At 43.1% G+C, this 15,535-nt stretch overlaps 1 protein-coding gene across 2 annotated transcripts; it reads right to left on the bottom strand.

The window, feature by feature from the left end:
* Positions 1-10: 10 nt before the first annotated feature.
* On the bottom strand, positions 11-14,065 carry LOC118317004 (forkhead box protein P1-B-like). Of its 2 annotated transcripts, none has more exons than XM_047330889.1 (16): positions 13,945-14,065; positions 10,875-11,000; positions 6,789-6,917; positions 6,599-6,688; positions 5,745-5,865; positions 5,553-5,658; positions 5,326-5,433; positions 4,046-4,133; positions 3,663-3,740; positions 3,362-3,557; positions 3,148-3,224; positions 2,936-3,037; positions 2,726-2,853; positions 2,326-2,371; positions 1,921-2,087; positions 11-1,375 (listed from the first exon to the last, which is right to left on the bottom strand). In XM_047330889.1, exons 2-16 carry the CDS (start codon positions 10,983-10,985, stop codon positions 1,228-1,230), a joined length of 1,695 nt encoding a protein of 564 aa, XP_047186845.1. In that variant the 5' UTR covers positions 10,986-11,000; positions 13,945-14,065; the 3' UTR covers positions 11-1,227. The 2 variants fall into 2 exon arrangements, with proteins under 2 accessions (XP_047186845.1, XP_047186844.1); XM_047330888.1 differs by having other exon boundaries at positions 3,356-3,557.
* Positions 14,066-15,535: the final 1,470 nt, after the last annotated feature.

Raw genomic sequence — 15,535 nt, forward strand, 5'->3', positions numbered from 1 at the left:
TATATATATATATATATATATATATATATATATATATATATATATATATATATATATTATGATTAAAACAAAATCAGGTAGCGAGAAGGAGTTTGTTCCTGGTGAAGTGCTAACTACACATGTTCCCTTTGCTTTGGCGTCTCTGCTCTTCGTGGTCCGGGTGTGTACAAGTACATACATACATACATACATAAACATATATAAACATATATATATATATGTATAGTACGAAAAAAGCGTGAACAGACAGTCGCACAATTGTTTTCTAGTGATTTCACTCTACTGTACAGAAAAGATTTAAGAAAACAATAAGAAAGCCAGAAAAAATATACACGGAGAAGAAAAGAAAAGAAAAAGAAAAGTCCCCAGGAACAGAGTGGTGTTGTTGTTGTGATGCAGACGACGTCAGACCGGACCTCAGTCAGACAGAGGGGACCTGGTCCTGGGACCCGGTCCTCGGTCAGAGAGAGGGGACCCTGTCCTCGGTCAGACAGAGGGGACCCGGTCCTCGGTCAGAGAGAGGGGACCCGGTCCTGGGAACCGGTCCTCGGTCAGAGAGAGGGGACCCTGTCCTCGGTCAGACAGAGGGGACCCGGTCCTGGGACCCGGTCCTCGGTCAGAGAGAGGGGACCCGGTCCTGGGACCCGGTCCTCGGTCAGAGAGAGGAGACCCTGTCCTCGGTCAGACAGAGGGGACCCGGTCCTCGGTCAGACAGAGGGGACCCGGTCCTCGGTCAGAGAGAGGAGACCCTGTCCTCGGTCAGACAGAGGGGACCCGGTCCTCGGTCAGAGAGAGGGGACCCTGTCCTCGGTCAGAGAGAGGGGACCCGGTCCTGGGACCCGGTCCTCGGTCAGAGAGAGGGGACCCTGTCCTCGGTCAGACAGAGGGGACCCGGTCCTGGGACCCGGTCCTCGGTCAGAGAGAGGGGACCCGGTCCTGGGACCCGGTCCTCGGTCAGACAGAGGGGACCCGGTCCTCGGTCAGAGAGAGGGGACCAGGTCCTGGGAACCGGTCCTCGGTCAGAGAGAGGGGACCCTGTCCTCGGTCAGACAGAGGGGACCAGGTCCTGGGAACCGGTCCTCGGTCAGAGAGAGGGGACCCTGTCCTCGGTCAGAGAGAGGGGACCCGGTCCTCGGTCAGACAGAGGGGACCCGGTCCTGGGACCCGGTCCTCGGTCAGAGAGAGGGGACCCGGTCCTCGGTCAGACAGAGGGGACCCGGTCCTCGGTCAGAGAGAGGGGACCCGGTCCAGCTGCAGGTTGTGTCGCTCGTCGTCTGGGTTGGTGTCCGGACTGTGGCCGTGTTCGTCCGTGCTCTCCGGAGACTCGTACGGATAACTGTCGCAGATCTCCTCGTCCTCCTGCTCCTCTTTGACGCTGGTTCAGAAAAAAAACAACACAAAAACATAAAACGTGATCAGGATTCACGTTCACATGAATACATGTACAAGTAGAGATGTTTTGAAACACATTTTTCTCTTCGTGATCGACTGAAGGTCATAGAACTTCTTTTATGATCTAGTTTGACAGTCAGAACTGGACAAAAATCACAAATAAATAAACAAGTTACTTATTTTAAACAGATGTTAAAGTGCAGCCACAACTTTTCAAAATAAAAGGCCTTTAAAGTTTAAGATAAACCACACAACCGGAAATAACCTAGTTCTGGAACAACAGAGTGTAATATTCCTTAAACCTTTTTATATTTAACTTAATAAACTTATATATTTAACTTCATTTAATCAGTGCCTTTTATTTTTTATATATGAGAGATTTTTCCTGTATGAGAGAAGTCAAGCATAACGACAATAAAGATCATTCGATTCTAAACCAGATATATATATATATGTACAATATTTCACAATGCACGGGATCAGAACATCTGTAATATTAATAACTCTGGAGAGGTCAGTGACACGTACAAAGCTTGCGGAGGCGACTGCGTGGCGCTGCTGTCACTATGGTAACCGGATCCGTTGGCCAGGACGCCGTTCATCTGCTCCTGCAGGACGTGAGGCAGCGAGTGCAGCGGGATGCTGCCGATGGACGCCAGCTTGTAGAGAGAGCTGCTACCGTCCAGACCCCCACTCTGAAAAACACACAACGTCCTTCATCAAGTTTTCATATTCATGACACTTAAAACGTTTTATCTCTGTCCATCCCTCATCCTTCATTCCTCGACCCTTCATCCCTCCATCCCTCGACCCTCATCCCTTCATCCTCACTCCACTCGCCCATACATCATCTCACTGTACATCATATACACAATAAACTTCAACATTCAGAACTTTGCAGGCAACACGGTGAAACTCCGGATGTTCTGTTACCTGATGAGCAGAACCAGCGAAGCTCTGACGGTTCTTCAGCAGAGATCTGTTCACAGACACATCAGCACGTTAGGATCATTACGATTAGAACAATCAGAACAACATCTCAGTAAACAGAACAACTACAGGAACTGACTCAGTAAACAGTCGACTTCCAGGTCTGTTTGTTTTCTTGTTCATGGTTTTGAGTCACAGTTACGGGACACGAGGAAATAAAACCATCACATGACGTTTCTAATGAACTGCTGAACGCGGAGCATTACGGGTCAAAATTCTATCAGACTCTGAGTTTGGCTCATAGATTTGTGCAAACAAACAAACACATGTGGATCTTTTCTCTTTCGCACACGTTTGGATCTTCAAATACAGTCAAGGCATGGGACTTCCGAGACGCACGTACCCGTTGCCGGCCGTCTTCTGGGGCCGTCGTCTGTGGAACTCGATCTCGTCGACCGTCCACACGGCTCCCTTCACGTTCTCCAGACGCACAAAGCATTTGTGGAGACTGAGATTGTGTCTGACTGCATTCTATGAGAAGAAGAAGAATGAAATCAGGAGCCGAACTCGCCTGAAGCACAGAGACGTCACAAACACGCGGCAGGTTCTTTACCTTCCAAGTCGCTGCGTTGCGTCTGAAATACGCAAAGTTTCTCGTGAACCAGTTGTAGATTTCGTTTAGCGTCAGCTGGTTGCGAGGTGATTCGAATATCGCCTGAAGGACACGAAGGGCGAGTTAATATTTACAGGAACAATAATTAAAGGTGTAAATCTGCTCTTTGGAAGAGCGACATAGTCGTAATATGTGTTGAGCGTGGACTTCACCTGTCTAATGAGAGAGGCGTATGTGAACGGAGGTCGGACTTCCGTGCTCAAGTAGAACTCCTTATTATCAATTATATCTGTGGAAAGACATTAACAAGCATTATTTATGCATGAACTGGAAACAGAGACACGAAAAGAAAAAAAGAACTAATTGCTCATCTCAGCAGAAGCTTCTTTCAGTTTGAAATGTTGTTCCTGCGGATCTCACCGGTACCTTGGCTCACCGAGCGGCTGTACCGCCGCCGCACCGGGGTCCCGGTGAACAGGCCGTTGGGAGTGAGGACCGACGGGGAGTCGGAGAGCGGCGTCAGGGGCGTGCACGGCGCCGTGGCGCTCTGAGACAGGCTCATGGGAGGAGGAGCTTTGGGCAACGTCGCCTGGGAGAAGGACACGTTAGAGGCCAGATTCCCCTGGAGAGAAAAAAGCAGTTGAGTCAGGAACACATCAGATTAACCGTCTGCAGGCAAAACAATATTTATTTTAATTGAAGGATTCAGGCGGCCGCAGGTTCTTACAGGCTGAGCTGCGGGTTTGGGTTCGGACGACTTGAGATGAGCCATCATGGCCTGCAGCCGCTCTCTGTCCTTCTTCAGCTGCATGAGACCAGCGGACGGGAATAGAAGTTGAGTGTGTGTGAAGTGTTAAATGACAAGACGACGTTCGCGGTGTGGGAATGAGTTTCTGTTTCTGGCTTTGTGAGAAGTGTAATTATCTGGAGACATCACCTCTGTTTCCGTCCTGGTGTGAAAACACATCACCACTTTAAAGTTTTTTATGTTTGAAAACTCTTTTATCTTTTTCAGAACTGGATACGCTAATCTGCCAAGCAACTGTTTGTTCAGTAAGTAAAAAGACGCGTTTCCTGTTTAAAGAAGAAATATGGAAATGACTTATGTACCTGCAGTTCCAGCTGCTGAACCACCTGCATCTGCACACGACACTGCGCCGTGCTCTTGTCGTCCAGCGTGTGTTCGCTGTTCAAGTGTCTGCAGAGAAACAGACGAGAGTCACTTCAGGGAAAACATCGATTTGTTTGAGTTATTGAGCACATGATGAAAAACAACAAGGAAACATTCAAGAGACATTAGGTGAAAAAAAGGAAGGACATGCAAAGGTAACCCAGAAAACCCACAAGGGGCATAAAAAACATTAAGTCTATAAAGAAGCGACAGAAGAACAAGGAGAGAAAAAAAAATGTGAAGAAAAATAAAAGTAAAATCACAAAAAATGTGAGCTATTGATACAATAAAATACCTTTTCACTGATTTTTTAAAAGTATAGTGGAGAAAGTTTTCGTACTCGAGGAGGGAAAGAGTTCCATATCTAAGAACCTCTGTGATCGACGCTAAACTTGGAAGAGGAGGGTCGTGAAACATTTAATTTGTTTTGAGTACTATGAAAAGTGCTATATGAAAAAATGTATTATTATTATCATTATTACAGGCAGCAGCTAAGGACGATAGCTGTAAATCAATAAATCACCGACAGGTTCTACTGCAGGTGACAAAATAAACGACATTATTAGACATCAAGAATCGTTTCAGTCATTAATATGATTTTAATTATTACAAAATCAAATACATAATAGTAAATAGGATGAAAAAAAACCTTTAAAGAAACAATTTTCATGATTTTAATAGCAAAACAAAATAAAAAACTAAAGGATGACAAATTAAAACGAAAAAAACTTTTGCCCAGTTGATGATTCTACAAGTCTCTGAAAGTCCACTGGAGGGATGGAAATACATTTTCCACAATTATTTTCATTATGTATTGATCTGTTGATTATTTTCTCGATCATTTAATTAGTTGTTTGGTCCATAAAACAAACAAAATTTTGACATCTAAGAAGCTGATATCACAGAATTTTGAATATTTTTCATAAAAACTACTTGAACTGATTAATTGATTATCAAAATAGTTGGCAATTGATTTAGTAGTGGATGACTAATCGATTAACTGTTGCAGCTCTTCACTATAAATTCCCTAATTTCTTGTTTTGATGATAGTGACCCACAGGTTTTCAACTGGGAGTAGATCTGTCGAACCTCCGCTCATATTTCAGACTGTGCCTTTGATGTGTCGCACCGCCTGTACGTACATTTCTGTCTTAAACATCCACACGTGAGCCTCTGCACATCCTGACGATGAGCGTGACAGAGAAGTTCCACCACTCACTTGAGAAACGCCTGAAAGTCCCCGAACACCGTCTCACAGCCGGGCCATTTACACATCCCGTTCCCATACAGAGGATGAGAGCTCGCCGCGTTCTCATCGACTGTCCCACTGCAACGAACAGTCGACCGTTAATGATGCATTTCATTTAAATCATCGTGGAACTGCTTAACCTTTAACAGAATACAGTTATACGTAGATTAAAAAGTAAATGGATGCTAGAAAAGCACCTTTCTCTCCTCCTCAGCAGAGCGTGATGACCGTTGGTGCTGGATTGATGACCGGAACAGTCTCTGGTGTCTGCGCCCGCAGACAGGATGCCTCCGCTCTCAGAGCCTGAAACATTTTACAGTGTTGAAAACCAATCATTGTGCCTGAAAGCATTTCCCCTAAATATTAACACCCAGGAACGTGGGCGATACCTGGAGCGGTGCTGTGGCCGGAGGGCAGGACCGACAACAGGCCCTGTCTCTGCAGGTTTAGGAGATGTTGCTGCTGCATCTGAAGGAGTTGCTGCTGGATGGCAATCTGCTGAGCCGTCAGCTGTTACCGGACGGACAGACACACACAACGTCAGTCTGTCTCTAGATGTCCAAATGTAGCTCGAGGAGGAAGCGCGTGTTCTAGGATTGAAGCCGAGGCATCATCTGCACTGATGCGTTTCAAAACTAAAACATTCTCTGTCCACGCGATCGTTTTAGCTCCGTGTCAGAAAGAACCTCCGACGCCTGAAAACGTGTGTATCACGTGACTGTTCGCCTACACCGCGACGTAAACAGGAAGTAGATTGTCTAACTCTGCACTCGGTTGCTTAGTTACAGAACTGGGTTCTGGGGGGTGTGTCCAAACACCAAAGATATTCAGTTACTGTCACAGAGGAGCAAAGAAACCAGAACATATTCATATTCAAGAAGCTGACATCAGAGAATTTGGACTTTTTTCTTTCATAAAAACTACCAGATATTATGGTTGAAAAGAGTTGATAAGTTTAGTAGTTGATTTCTAATCGATTAATCGATGAACTGTTGCAGCTCTAATCACAACTACAAACACCTCTTGCATAATCCTCAGTCTGTCACTGCGACGGCTTATTAATCCATAAGACAATGGAGAACAAAGTCTTTTTTAGTGTTCTATATTCCACATCGTTTAACTTTTAGTAGGACTGAACTGAAATATATAATGAAAAGGAATCGATTATCCACGTTGCATGATAAATATTGATACGACAACAATGATGAAATATTCATGAGCTGATTTAAAAGCGAGGGTTCACCTCTTGGCTCACGATCCCGGCGTTCTTCTGCTGCAGCAGCTGCATGTTCAGCTGCTCCTGCTGGTTCTTGAACGCCTCTTGAATCTGTTGCTGCAGAAACGTTGGTGAAAGGAAACGTAAGTGAAACAAAATAATAAAGGCAACGTGTGAACCTTTCTTAAATATTATATATAAACACACATAACGTTACCTGGTGTAACATGAGAGCTTTCTGCTGCTGCAGCATGGCCTGGAGCTGCTGAGGACTGGGGACCGGCTGCGGTGGAGTCTGCTGCGGGGCCTCTGCTGGTGGGGTCATCATCGACAACGACAACAGATCCTGCAGCACCAGAGAAATGAAAAAAGAAAAGAGAGAGGACAAACCATCATTCAAAGTCTAGAGCACAGAGGAGAAGGAGAAAGTCACGGAAAAATAAAGCACTATTGATGCAAACGTTGTGACAAAGGCGGAAATTTAATGGACACAAAAAAAAATTACAATATACAGTGTGTAGAAAATGGAGCGTCAGATTGACAGACGGATGCGTTGTATCTGTCCGTTTTAGTGAAGAGGAGCTGAGCTACTGGTCAATATACGTTCTGACTCCTCGTCCGTGGTCACGAGCTCTGGGTCGTGACCGAAAAAACAAGATCGGGAATACAAGCTTCCTGCCTGGTCTCAGCCTCAGGGATCACGAGGTGAGGTCCAATCGTCAAATTTCCTTAGGTTTCCTAAAATCTTTTAGTGGCCCTGAAGTGTTTCCACAGCACCCTGATAATGTTCAGATGCTTAGGAAAGGTGCTTCAATGCTTCCTTTCCTATCTCCTTTAGCATTACACCTGACCATCCTATGCGAAAAGAAAGGAGAAATGGACGTCCTACAATTCATTGCGGCAGCGTGATTTAACATGACGCGCCATGGTCGAGGAATAGTAGAGAGGAGAAGACGACAGGAAGGACGATAGGACTCCACCCCCAGAACTCGCTGGAGGGACTACATGTCCCGTCAGGCCTCGGGATCCTCCAGGAGGAGCTGGAAAGCGTGACCCGGGGAGGAGGGAGGTCTGGACCTGATCCCAGATAAGTGTGTGGGACCTTCTGGACGTTACCATGTGTGCGTGTGTGTGTGTGTGTGTGTGTGTGTGCCCGTGTGTTGTCTTCTCCTCTCCAGTAAAAACAATATGTGTATTTACATGTAAACGAGAGATGATCTCTCTTCTTCACTCAGAGGATTATGAGTCATAAACTCGTTTCAGCTTTGACCCGGTTCCTCGGTCAGAAGTGTACATTCAACAGAATCTCTCACATCACTCGCTCTATGAATAAACTTGAATAAGCAAAATTAAGACGTCCAAAAACAATATGGAAATAAGAAGATAATTCACACAGAAACAGCAGGTGAAACCCACTGTTTCAACCTGTTGTTGAAACCAAACCAAACGTTTGTTGTTCAGAAATATTTGCAGAAATCATAGACACATGATTTCATTTTCCTGGAATGTGACTGTTTACACACAGACTGAGGTTCTGTTGTCTCCGGAACATGTTCCTTGACCAACACACACACACACAGAACACTTTTGTGTGTTTGTGATTTTTTTTCTTGCTTAATCAATTATTTGATTTGTTTAAGAAAACACTATAATAATAATAATTATTATAATAATAATAATAATAACAATAAAAATTATAATATTTATAATAATAATATATTGGTCATAACTTCCCACATCTACAAATGTATTTTTATGTCTGAAAAGGAATTGAAATGCTTTTTATTGACTATTTAAATGGTTAATGATTAATACATCAACTGATCGTCCTCGCTCTAACTAAAATATGATTCATAGTTACTCAGATTTGCTGCTTATTCATAAGCTGCACTTGTCCGGTCGGACTCTGAGGCTGAGCTCAGCTGCCGGTCTAAAATGGAACACAAACAACAACAACAACAACAACAACATGGGGCGGCCTGGGGAATTAGAGCAGCTGCTGCAACAACAACAACAACAACAACAACAACAACAGCCAGTGCCACAAAAACAACAACATCCTGTGGTAGGAATGCAGCCGCCCCTCCCCCAGTGTCAGGCTCCAGGGATGTTTACAGTAAACACAAACACAGTCATCAAAATTGCACAGAGATATAAATAATGATTTTTTTTTTAAAGCATACAGAGGTTGTTTACCAAAACAAGAACTTGAGATCCGTATTTTAATTACGAGCTGATCCACAAACAAACACGTCTCCGGGGCAGAGTTTTTAGTTTTGCAGCGGGTAAACAACCCGACAGAGGATCTCACGCAGAACAACAGACGACTTGACTTTGTCCTTTTCTCATGAAACTCAACGCAGCAACGAAAACAGGCCTGTTCCACAGACAGCCCCCCTCCCTCCCCTCCCTATTTTTCTGTGGACACCATCAACACAACAACAGCCTTTGCCTAATCCCCGTTGCCATGGCAGCCAGCGAGTCCAAACATCTCCTGTTGTTGTTATTGTTGAGAGCGGAGCCAGCGGAGGAGGAGGAGGAGGAGGAGGAGCGGCCGAGTGTAAACACAGAGCCGCTCCCGCAGGACCGACTGGTCCTGTGAACTCACCAGATGACTGACAGCTCAACAGAAAATATGTTCCCTATTATGAGCTGTAATACGCTCACCGACAACGGACTGCGGCCAGAGACACCAGCAGTCAGAACTCGGTTTAATAAACTCACCGGGAGGATTTAATACGATGAGTGACGCGTTCACCTTTTTTGTTTTCTCTCAAAATCAATAATGAATGACTCAGACACTTAGAAAAATAAATGCTGCTCAGCCATGATGAGGGCTGCAACTAACGATTATTTTCATAATCTATTCATCTGTCGATTATTTTCTGGTTCATATTTTGGTTCATAAAATGGTGAAAAAAATGTTGATCGTGTTGATCAAAACCACCAAGATGATGTTTTGTTTTGTCCACACACCAGAGATATTCAGTTTTCTGTCACAGAGGAGCAAAGAAACCAGAACATAATAATCACATGTAAGAAGCTGAAATCAGAGAATTAGGACTTTTTCTTCTCACAAAAACTACTTGAACAGATTAATCGATTATGAAAATAGTGGGCGATTAATTTAGTTGTCGATTACTGATCAATTAACTGTTGCAGCTCCACAAACATTTTACCGAAGCAAAGTGTTAAAAACCTAAAATTCTGTGATGTGTTTTCTCTCAAAATCAATAACGAATGACAAACTTGGACACCTGGAAGAATAAACGCTGCTCAGCGGCCATGTTCTGCCTCACTCACTTACATGAAGTGAGCGTTAACAAACTTAACAATATAACAGTGATGTAATTGCTCTGCTCCCCCCCGCCAGCATGAATATTCATACTTTACAAAACAAAAAATAAATTCCCATACATCAGTGAGCTGTCAGTCGTCAGATGAGTATCACCATCTACACAGGAAGACATGTGGTGTTTCAAAAACCAGAGCAGCTGAACTCAAATCCAAATGTAGCTTCCGTAATCACGGTTCAGTCTTTCGTGAAGTAAGAGCAGACGTGTGAGTAGCAACTTGTAGCATTGACGACAAACATTCACACCAACACAACTAACAACTTTGTAGACTTGTAAGAGGCTGCAACTTGTGATCATCATCATCTGTGAATCAGCCGATCGATCGGTTCATCATTTGGTCAAGATCACGTCCATCGTGGTTTGTTAAAGAACAAAAGTGACGTCGTATAATCGCTCGTTTCGTTCAACATCAGTCGAGAAAACCAGAAATATTCTGTTTACAGTGAAAAGCAGAGAATCAACAAGGGAGTAACTGTTTGTGTCCCATGTTATAAAATCAACAGTTAATCAGGAATCAAAACTCTATCACTGTGTAAGGTCAAGACTAGTTCCTCGTTTTCACTTTGAACAAAATCAGAAACTTTTGAAGATTTTTTTCTTCATTAGAAAAAAAAGATTTTCATTACAACTCTGCCGAATTCATAGTTTTGTTCGTTAGATGCCCAAAGTAAAGTAAATGTAAAAGATGTTGCATTTACCGTCATGGCAAACGTGGGATATTTGCAATTCGGCACTTTGTTTGGAGAATCTTTCAAACACTTATTAACTTATTAACCGTCAAAATAGTTGCAGATTAACTTCTCGACGAATGACGGCATATTACACGTCGTGGTCATATTTTGGTGTGATGAGCAGAAACTCCCTCTTTAGTACAGAATTAAGAATTTAAGTCCTGAAGTTTCATTTCATGTGTCAGACGTGTGCAGCTGGCTCTGGGGGAGACCGACCTGAGGAGGAGGAGTCTGGCCGCCGGCGCCGCTCAGTCGACTCTCATTCTCAGTGTGACTCCCGTTGGCTGGAATGGTGTAGCTCGTTGGTTCTGACCCAGACTCATGCATCTGGACTTCACTGACCTGGGGAAAGGAAAAAATGTGTGTGAATGAAGACAAGTGGACGGAGCAGAAGAAGGGGAACAAAAACAAAAAACATACACAGAACGTAACTCACTTTCTCATCAACCATCAGCTTAGTAATTAAAAGCCCGTGCCCTGAGGACCGGGGTTCATTAGGTCCCGTGATGAGCCAATAAATGTGAAAGTAATTGTGCAGAATGTAAAAAAGAAGCTGCAGCACTAAAAGTTTAAGAACTATACGCTGCTATCAGCCGACCCGCCAAGACAAACACTCTGGTCCGCCAGCGAGAGGAACACGTCGGCTCTGTTTGTTGAACAACTGAGATGCTGCCATGGCTACTGTAAACACAGGGGCCCTGGCTCCGTGTTTATGTGCAAACAATATCTTCTTCCTTCTGGAACAATTTACCATTAAAAGCCAGGTGGTGCGATAAAAACGTACGTGGCAGGTAAGAACAATGAGGCACGGGTAAAGGTTGGAGTCTAACAGGCGGAGCAGCGTAAACACACAAAGGTGAATAAAAGTGGGCGAACAAACAGTGAGCACAGATGGAAACTGTCACTCACAAAAAAAAACTTCAAATGAAACTGGGAATAGGATTATTTTCACCGCTACGCTGCTGTCAACGGTCAGAGCCGACGTCGTGGTTCTGGCCTCGCGAAACCAGTTAATTACAACGCAGTTACAGAAGCATTCTGCATTTGAAAAATGACTAACGGACGACTGGTGACTAGTCTCTGATGTCGTTCACAGACAAGTCAGAACTTATAGGGTCAAAACTGGGCGACTAAAAAGCCGTCTGATCCAAACAGACGGTTGCTGGTGAAGTTTTTTCCGCAGTCTGTTTACTTTTTTTTACTTCCAGGATGCGGATCGGTCGTGAAAGACAAAGGGCAGAGTTTCCTGTGGGCGAAAGAACCCAGGCTGGATATCGGGGCTCGTGCCACCTCGGATCACAACTCATCTACTACTATGCTGTCGGACTGATGATGCACCGGTGTCTCACGCTCGCCATTTTAATTTTTTTTAAAAAGCATTCTCACCACGGTGGCAGCCGCTCTCTGCCAATTCTTCAAAAGAATGGAAGGGAAATAAAAGGAAAGGCCGCAGAGCAAACAGCCTCCTCCCTTCAACACAGACGTTATTCTCTAACAACTGGTTTAAAGTGTGCACTTATTAGTCAAAACCATAAAAAATACTAACACACGACAAAGTGGAACATTTCAAAGTGAAGGAAATAATAAATTATGCTCAAAAACTACAATCCACAAGCTCCTCCATGACTATTTGACAATATATTTAATTAAGATGTTATATTTAACTAGGGCTGCAACCAACAACTATTTTAATTATGGATTAATCTGACGCTTATTTTCTGGATTAATCGATTAGTTGGTTGGTTCATAAAACGGTGAAACATGTCGATCGTGTTTCCTAAAACCACCAAGACGATGTTTTGTTTTGTCCACGCACCAAAGATATTCAGTTCACTGTCACAGAGGAGCAAAGAAACCAGAAAATATTCATGTTTAAGAAGATGAAATCAGAGAATTTGGGACTTTTTTCCCATAAAAACTACTAATCGATTATCAAAATATTTGCCGATTAATTGAGTAGTCGAATACTGATCGATTAACTGTTGCAGCTCAAGAATATTTCACTAATTTTAAAGTAATAACGACAAATTGTGTCTGTGATAATCACTAACATGTCGAGTTTCTGCTGCAGGGCCATAAAACATCATATTTTTTATGAAAGGTAGATCATCTCCAGGTAGATTTCAGCTTCTTACATGTGAATATGTTCTGGTTGAACAGAACATATTTGGTGTCGTGGACAAAACTAAACATCATCTTGAGAGTTTTAGGGTGAAAAACGATATTCAATATTTTCCACCATTTTCCATGAATCAAGAGAAAAAACTTGACAGATTCATCGCTCATGAAAACCATCGCTGTAGCTGCAGCTCCAGACTTTAACATCACAAAAGTCCGATTCCTCGCACACACGTTAAGTGAGATTATTAAAAAATAATCAACATCGTTTATTTATGAAACAGAAAGTTACAGTGTTTGTTAAAACACGTCAAAGAGACTCAAACATCAGGAAAACCCCGAGCACATCGACCGACCAACACGAATCGACCGACCGACCGACCGACCCGTATCGACCGACACGTATCGACCGACCGACCGACCGACACGTATCGACCGACCGACCGACCGACCCGTATCGACCGACACGTATCGACGCACCTGAACGTCACACGAACAGATTGTGAGTCGACGGTGAACGCTGCGATGTGACGGATATTATCGATGACTTATTTAAATATGACGGGATCGATCGATCGGTCGATCCACGATGAGCCGCAGAGACTCGAGCCTTTAGCCGAACGTGTCTCCGCCGGTCGAGTGGGACTTACCCTGACGTTCACACCAGACTCGTTTATCCTCGGTCTTTACATTTATATTTCATACTAACAACGATGTTAACGACACCGGGGTTCGGTTGTCGACGACCAACGTTTCCGTCAACACGAGCAGCAGCAGCAGCTAGCAGCGGCTACGAGCAGCTAGCGGCGGCGGCTAGCAGCGGCTACGAGCAGCTAGCGGCGGCGGCTAGCAGCGGCTACGAGCGGCGGCTACGAGCGGCTAGCGGCGGCGGCTAGCAGCGGCGGCGGCTAGCAGCAGCGGCTGCGAGCGGCTAGCAGCGGCGGCTACGAGCGGCTAGCGGCGGCGGCTAGCAGCGGCGGCTACGAGCGGCTAGCGGCGGTGGCTAGCAGCGGCAGCTAGCTTGTGTAACAGAGCGCGTCTCTCTGCTCTTCGTTTTATTAAAAAACACCACAACAACAACAACAGCACAATGAATCTAACGTTTTTAAATATTAAACATTCATTCAGCGAGTGTCGTCGCGCTGTGGAGGGGTTCGTGTGGACTCACCGAAGAGTGTGCGGACGGACCGTGCTGCTCTCGGAGCGGAGACCTCGGAGCTTGTGGCTCGTCTCTTCCCCCGGAACCGAACTAGCATGAACGTTGCTATCACAGAGGGCGTGGCTTAGGTAAAAAGTAAACAATGGTGACGTCATGTCGACACGCGGGACCAAATTTTTGGTTCTAAATCAATATATTTTTGACAATAAGGTTGTATTATCAATTTTATCATAATTTTATCATAATTCAATTATATCGTCAACGTGAGCATGTGTATTTATACACATATATACAGGATATATGCAGTGTATATGTATATTTATTTACATATATACAGTATATAGCTCTACTTGTTCGACTTCATTTAATTATAATTATATGATATTATCAACGCAAGCGTGTATATTTATAAACATATATACGTATATATACAGTATATGTTACAGTTTATATACAGTATATAGCACTAATTGTTCTACATAGTTCTATTTAATTTAATTCCTTTTTATATCATTCCTATTCCTATTTTATATATATATACATAGAATAAAATAAAATATTTTTTTATTTAATTATATAAAATAAGAATAAAATAAAAGAATATAAAACAATTAGACACAAAATACACACATTTACGAAAGTGATAGTGCTACATACTGTATATATGAAAAAATAGAAACATTATTAAACATTTAATCATAATAATGATGATACATAATTACTTCTGCCATCAACTCTGTGACGAAAGACAAATCCCTTTGGAAAAGGAAAGAATGGCTTTACTGCTTCTGTTATGATCAAAAACGTGAGACGTGATATTATTATTGTTTTGGTTAATTATTATAATTAATAAAATGTACATTACACCATAAAGCTGCAGTACTCAGGATGCAGGTCGACCTCTCAGTTAAGTACAGTAATATCTCACTGTGCCACTGACCATATAGACTCGTGGACATTTCACCCAGTTGGTACAATCTATAGATCAAACTGTATGAGTGGAGCATTGTTGCTGGATACATTGATGGAGAAATGAAAAAAAGAGAAGAAAGAGAGACAGAATATAATTACTAATCTAATTTTTTTGAACAGAACGTCAATATATGATCTCTCTGTGTCCATACCACGAGTCAACCACAGGAGGGAGACATTTCCTCTGAAGGTTTTTTCAGTGACTCAGTTAAAAAGTTTGGTTTTGTCATTGTGGTCATGCGATGTCTTGATAGAAACAAAGCCTTTCCTTGTAATCAATAAATGGAAATTTGTTTGGAAAGTGAATTGAAGATGAGCATGGGTCTTGTTCACCATGACCGGACCATCGTTTCTTTTCTGTTTTTCCTTAAATTCCTTATTGTCGATACTGAGTTTCACAGTTTCTAGCCCCTTCCAAACCAATTTACAAATCTACTAGAGACCCTCAAACAATCTAATCACAGCACGTTCAATTTTAACAATACCTTCATCTTAAATTATAGGTAACATGGGAATTGATTCTAAATGTTAAGATAACAAGACCAAAAAAATGAATGATGAATAGATGCATTTTTTTCCCCGTTGTCTTGAAAAACAGGGTCAATCCAAAATGCTGTTGGATTTTTTA

Source organism: Scophthalmus maximus, chromosome 3 (assembly GCF_022379125.1).
Source record: "Scophthalmus maximus strain ysfricsl-2021 chromosome 3, ASM2237912v1, whole genome shotgun sequence".
Taxonomy (NCBI): domain Eukaryota; kingdom Metazoa; phylum Chordata; class Actinopteri; order Pleuronectiformes; family Scophthalmidae; genus Scophthalmus; species Scophthalmus maximus.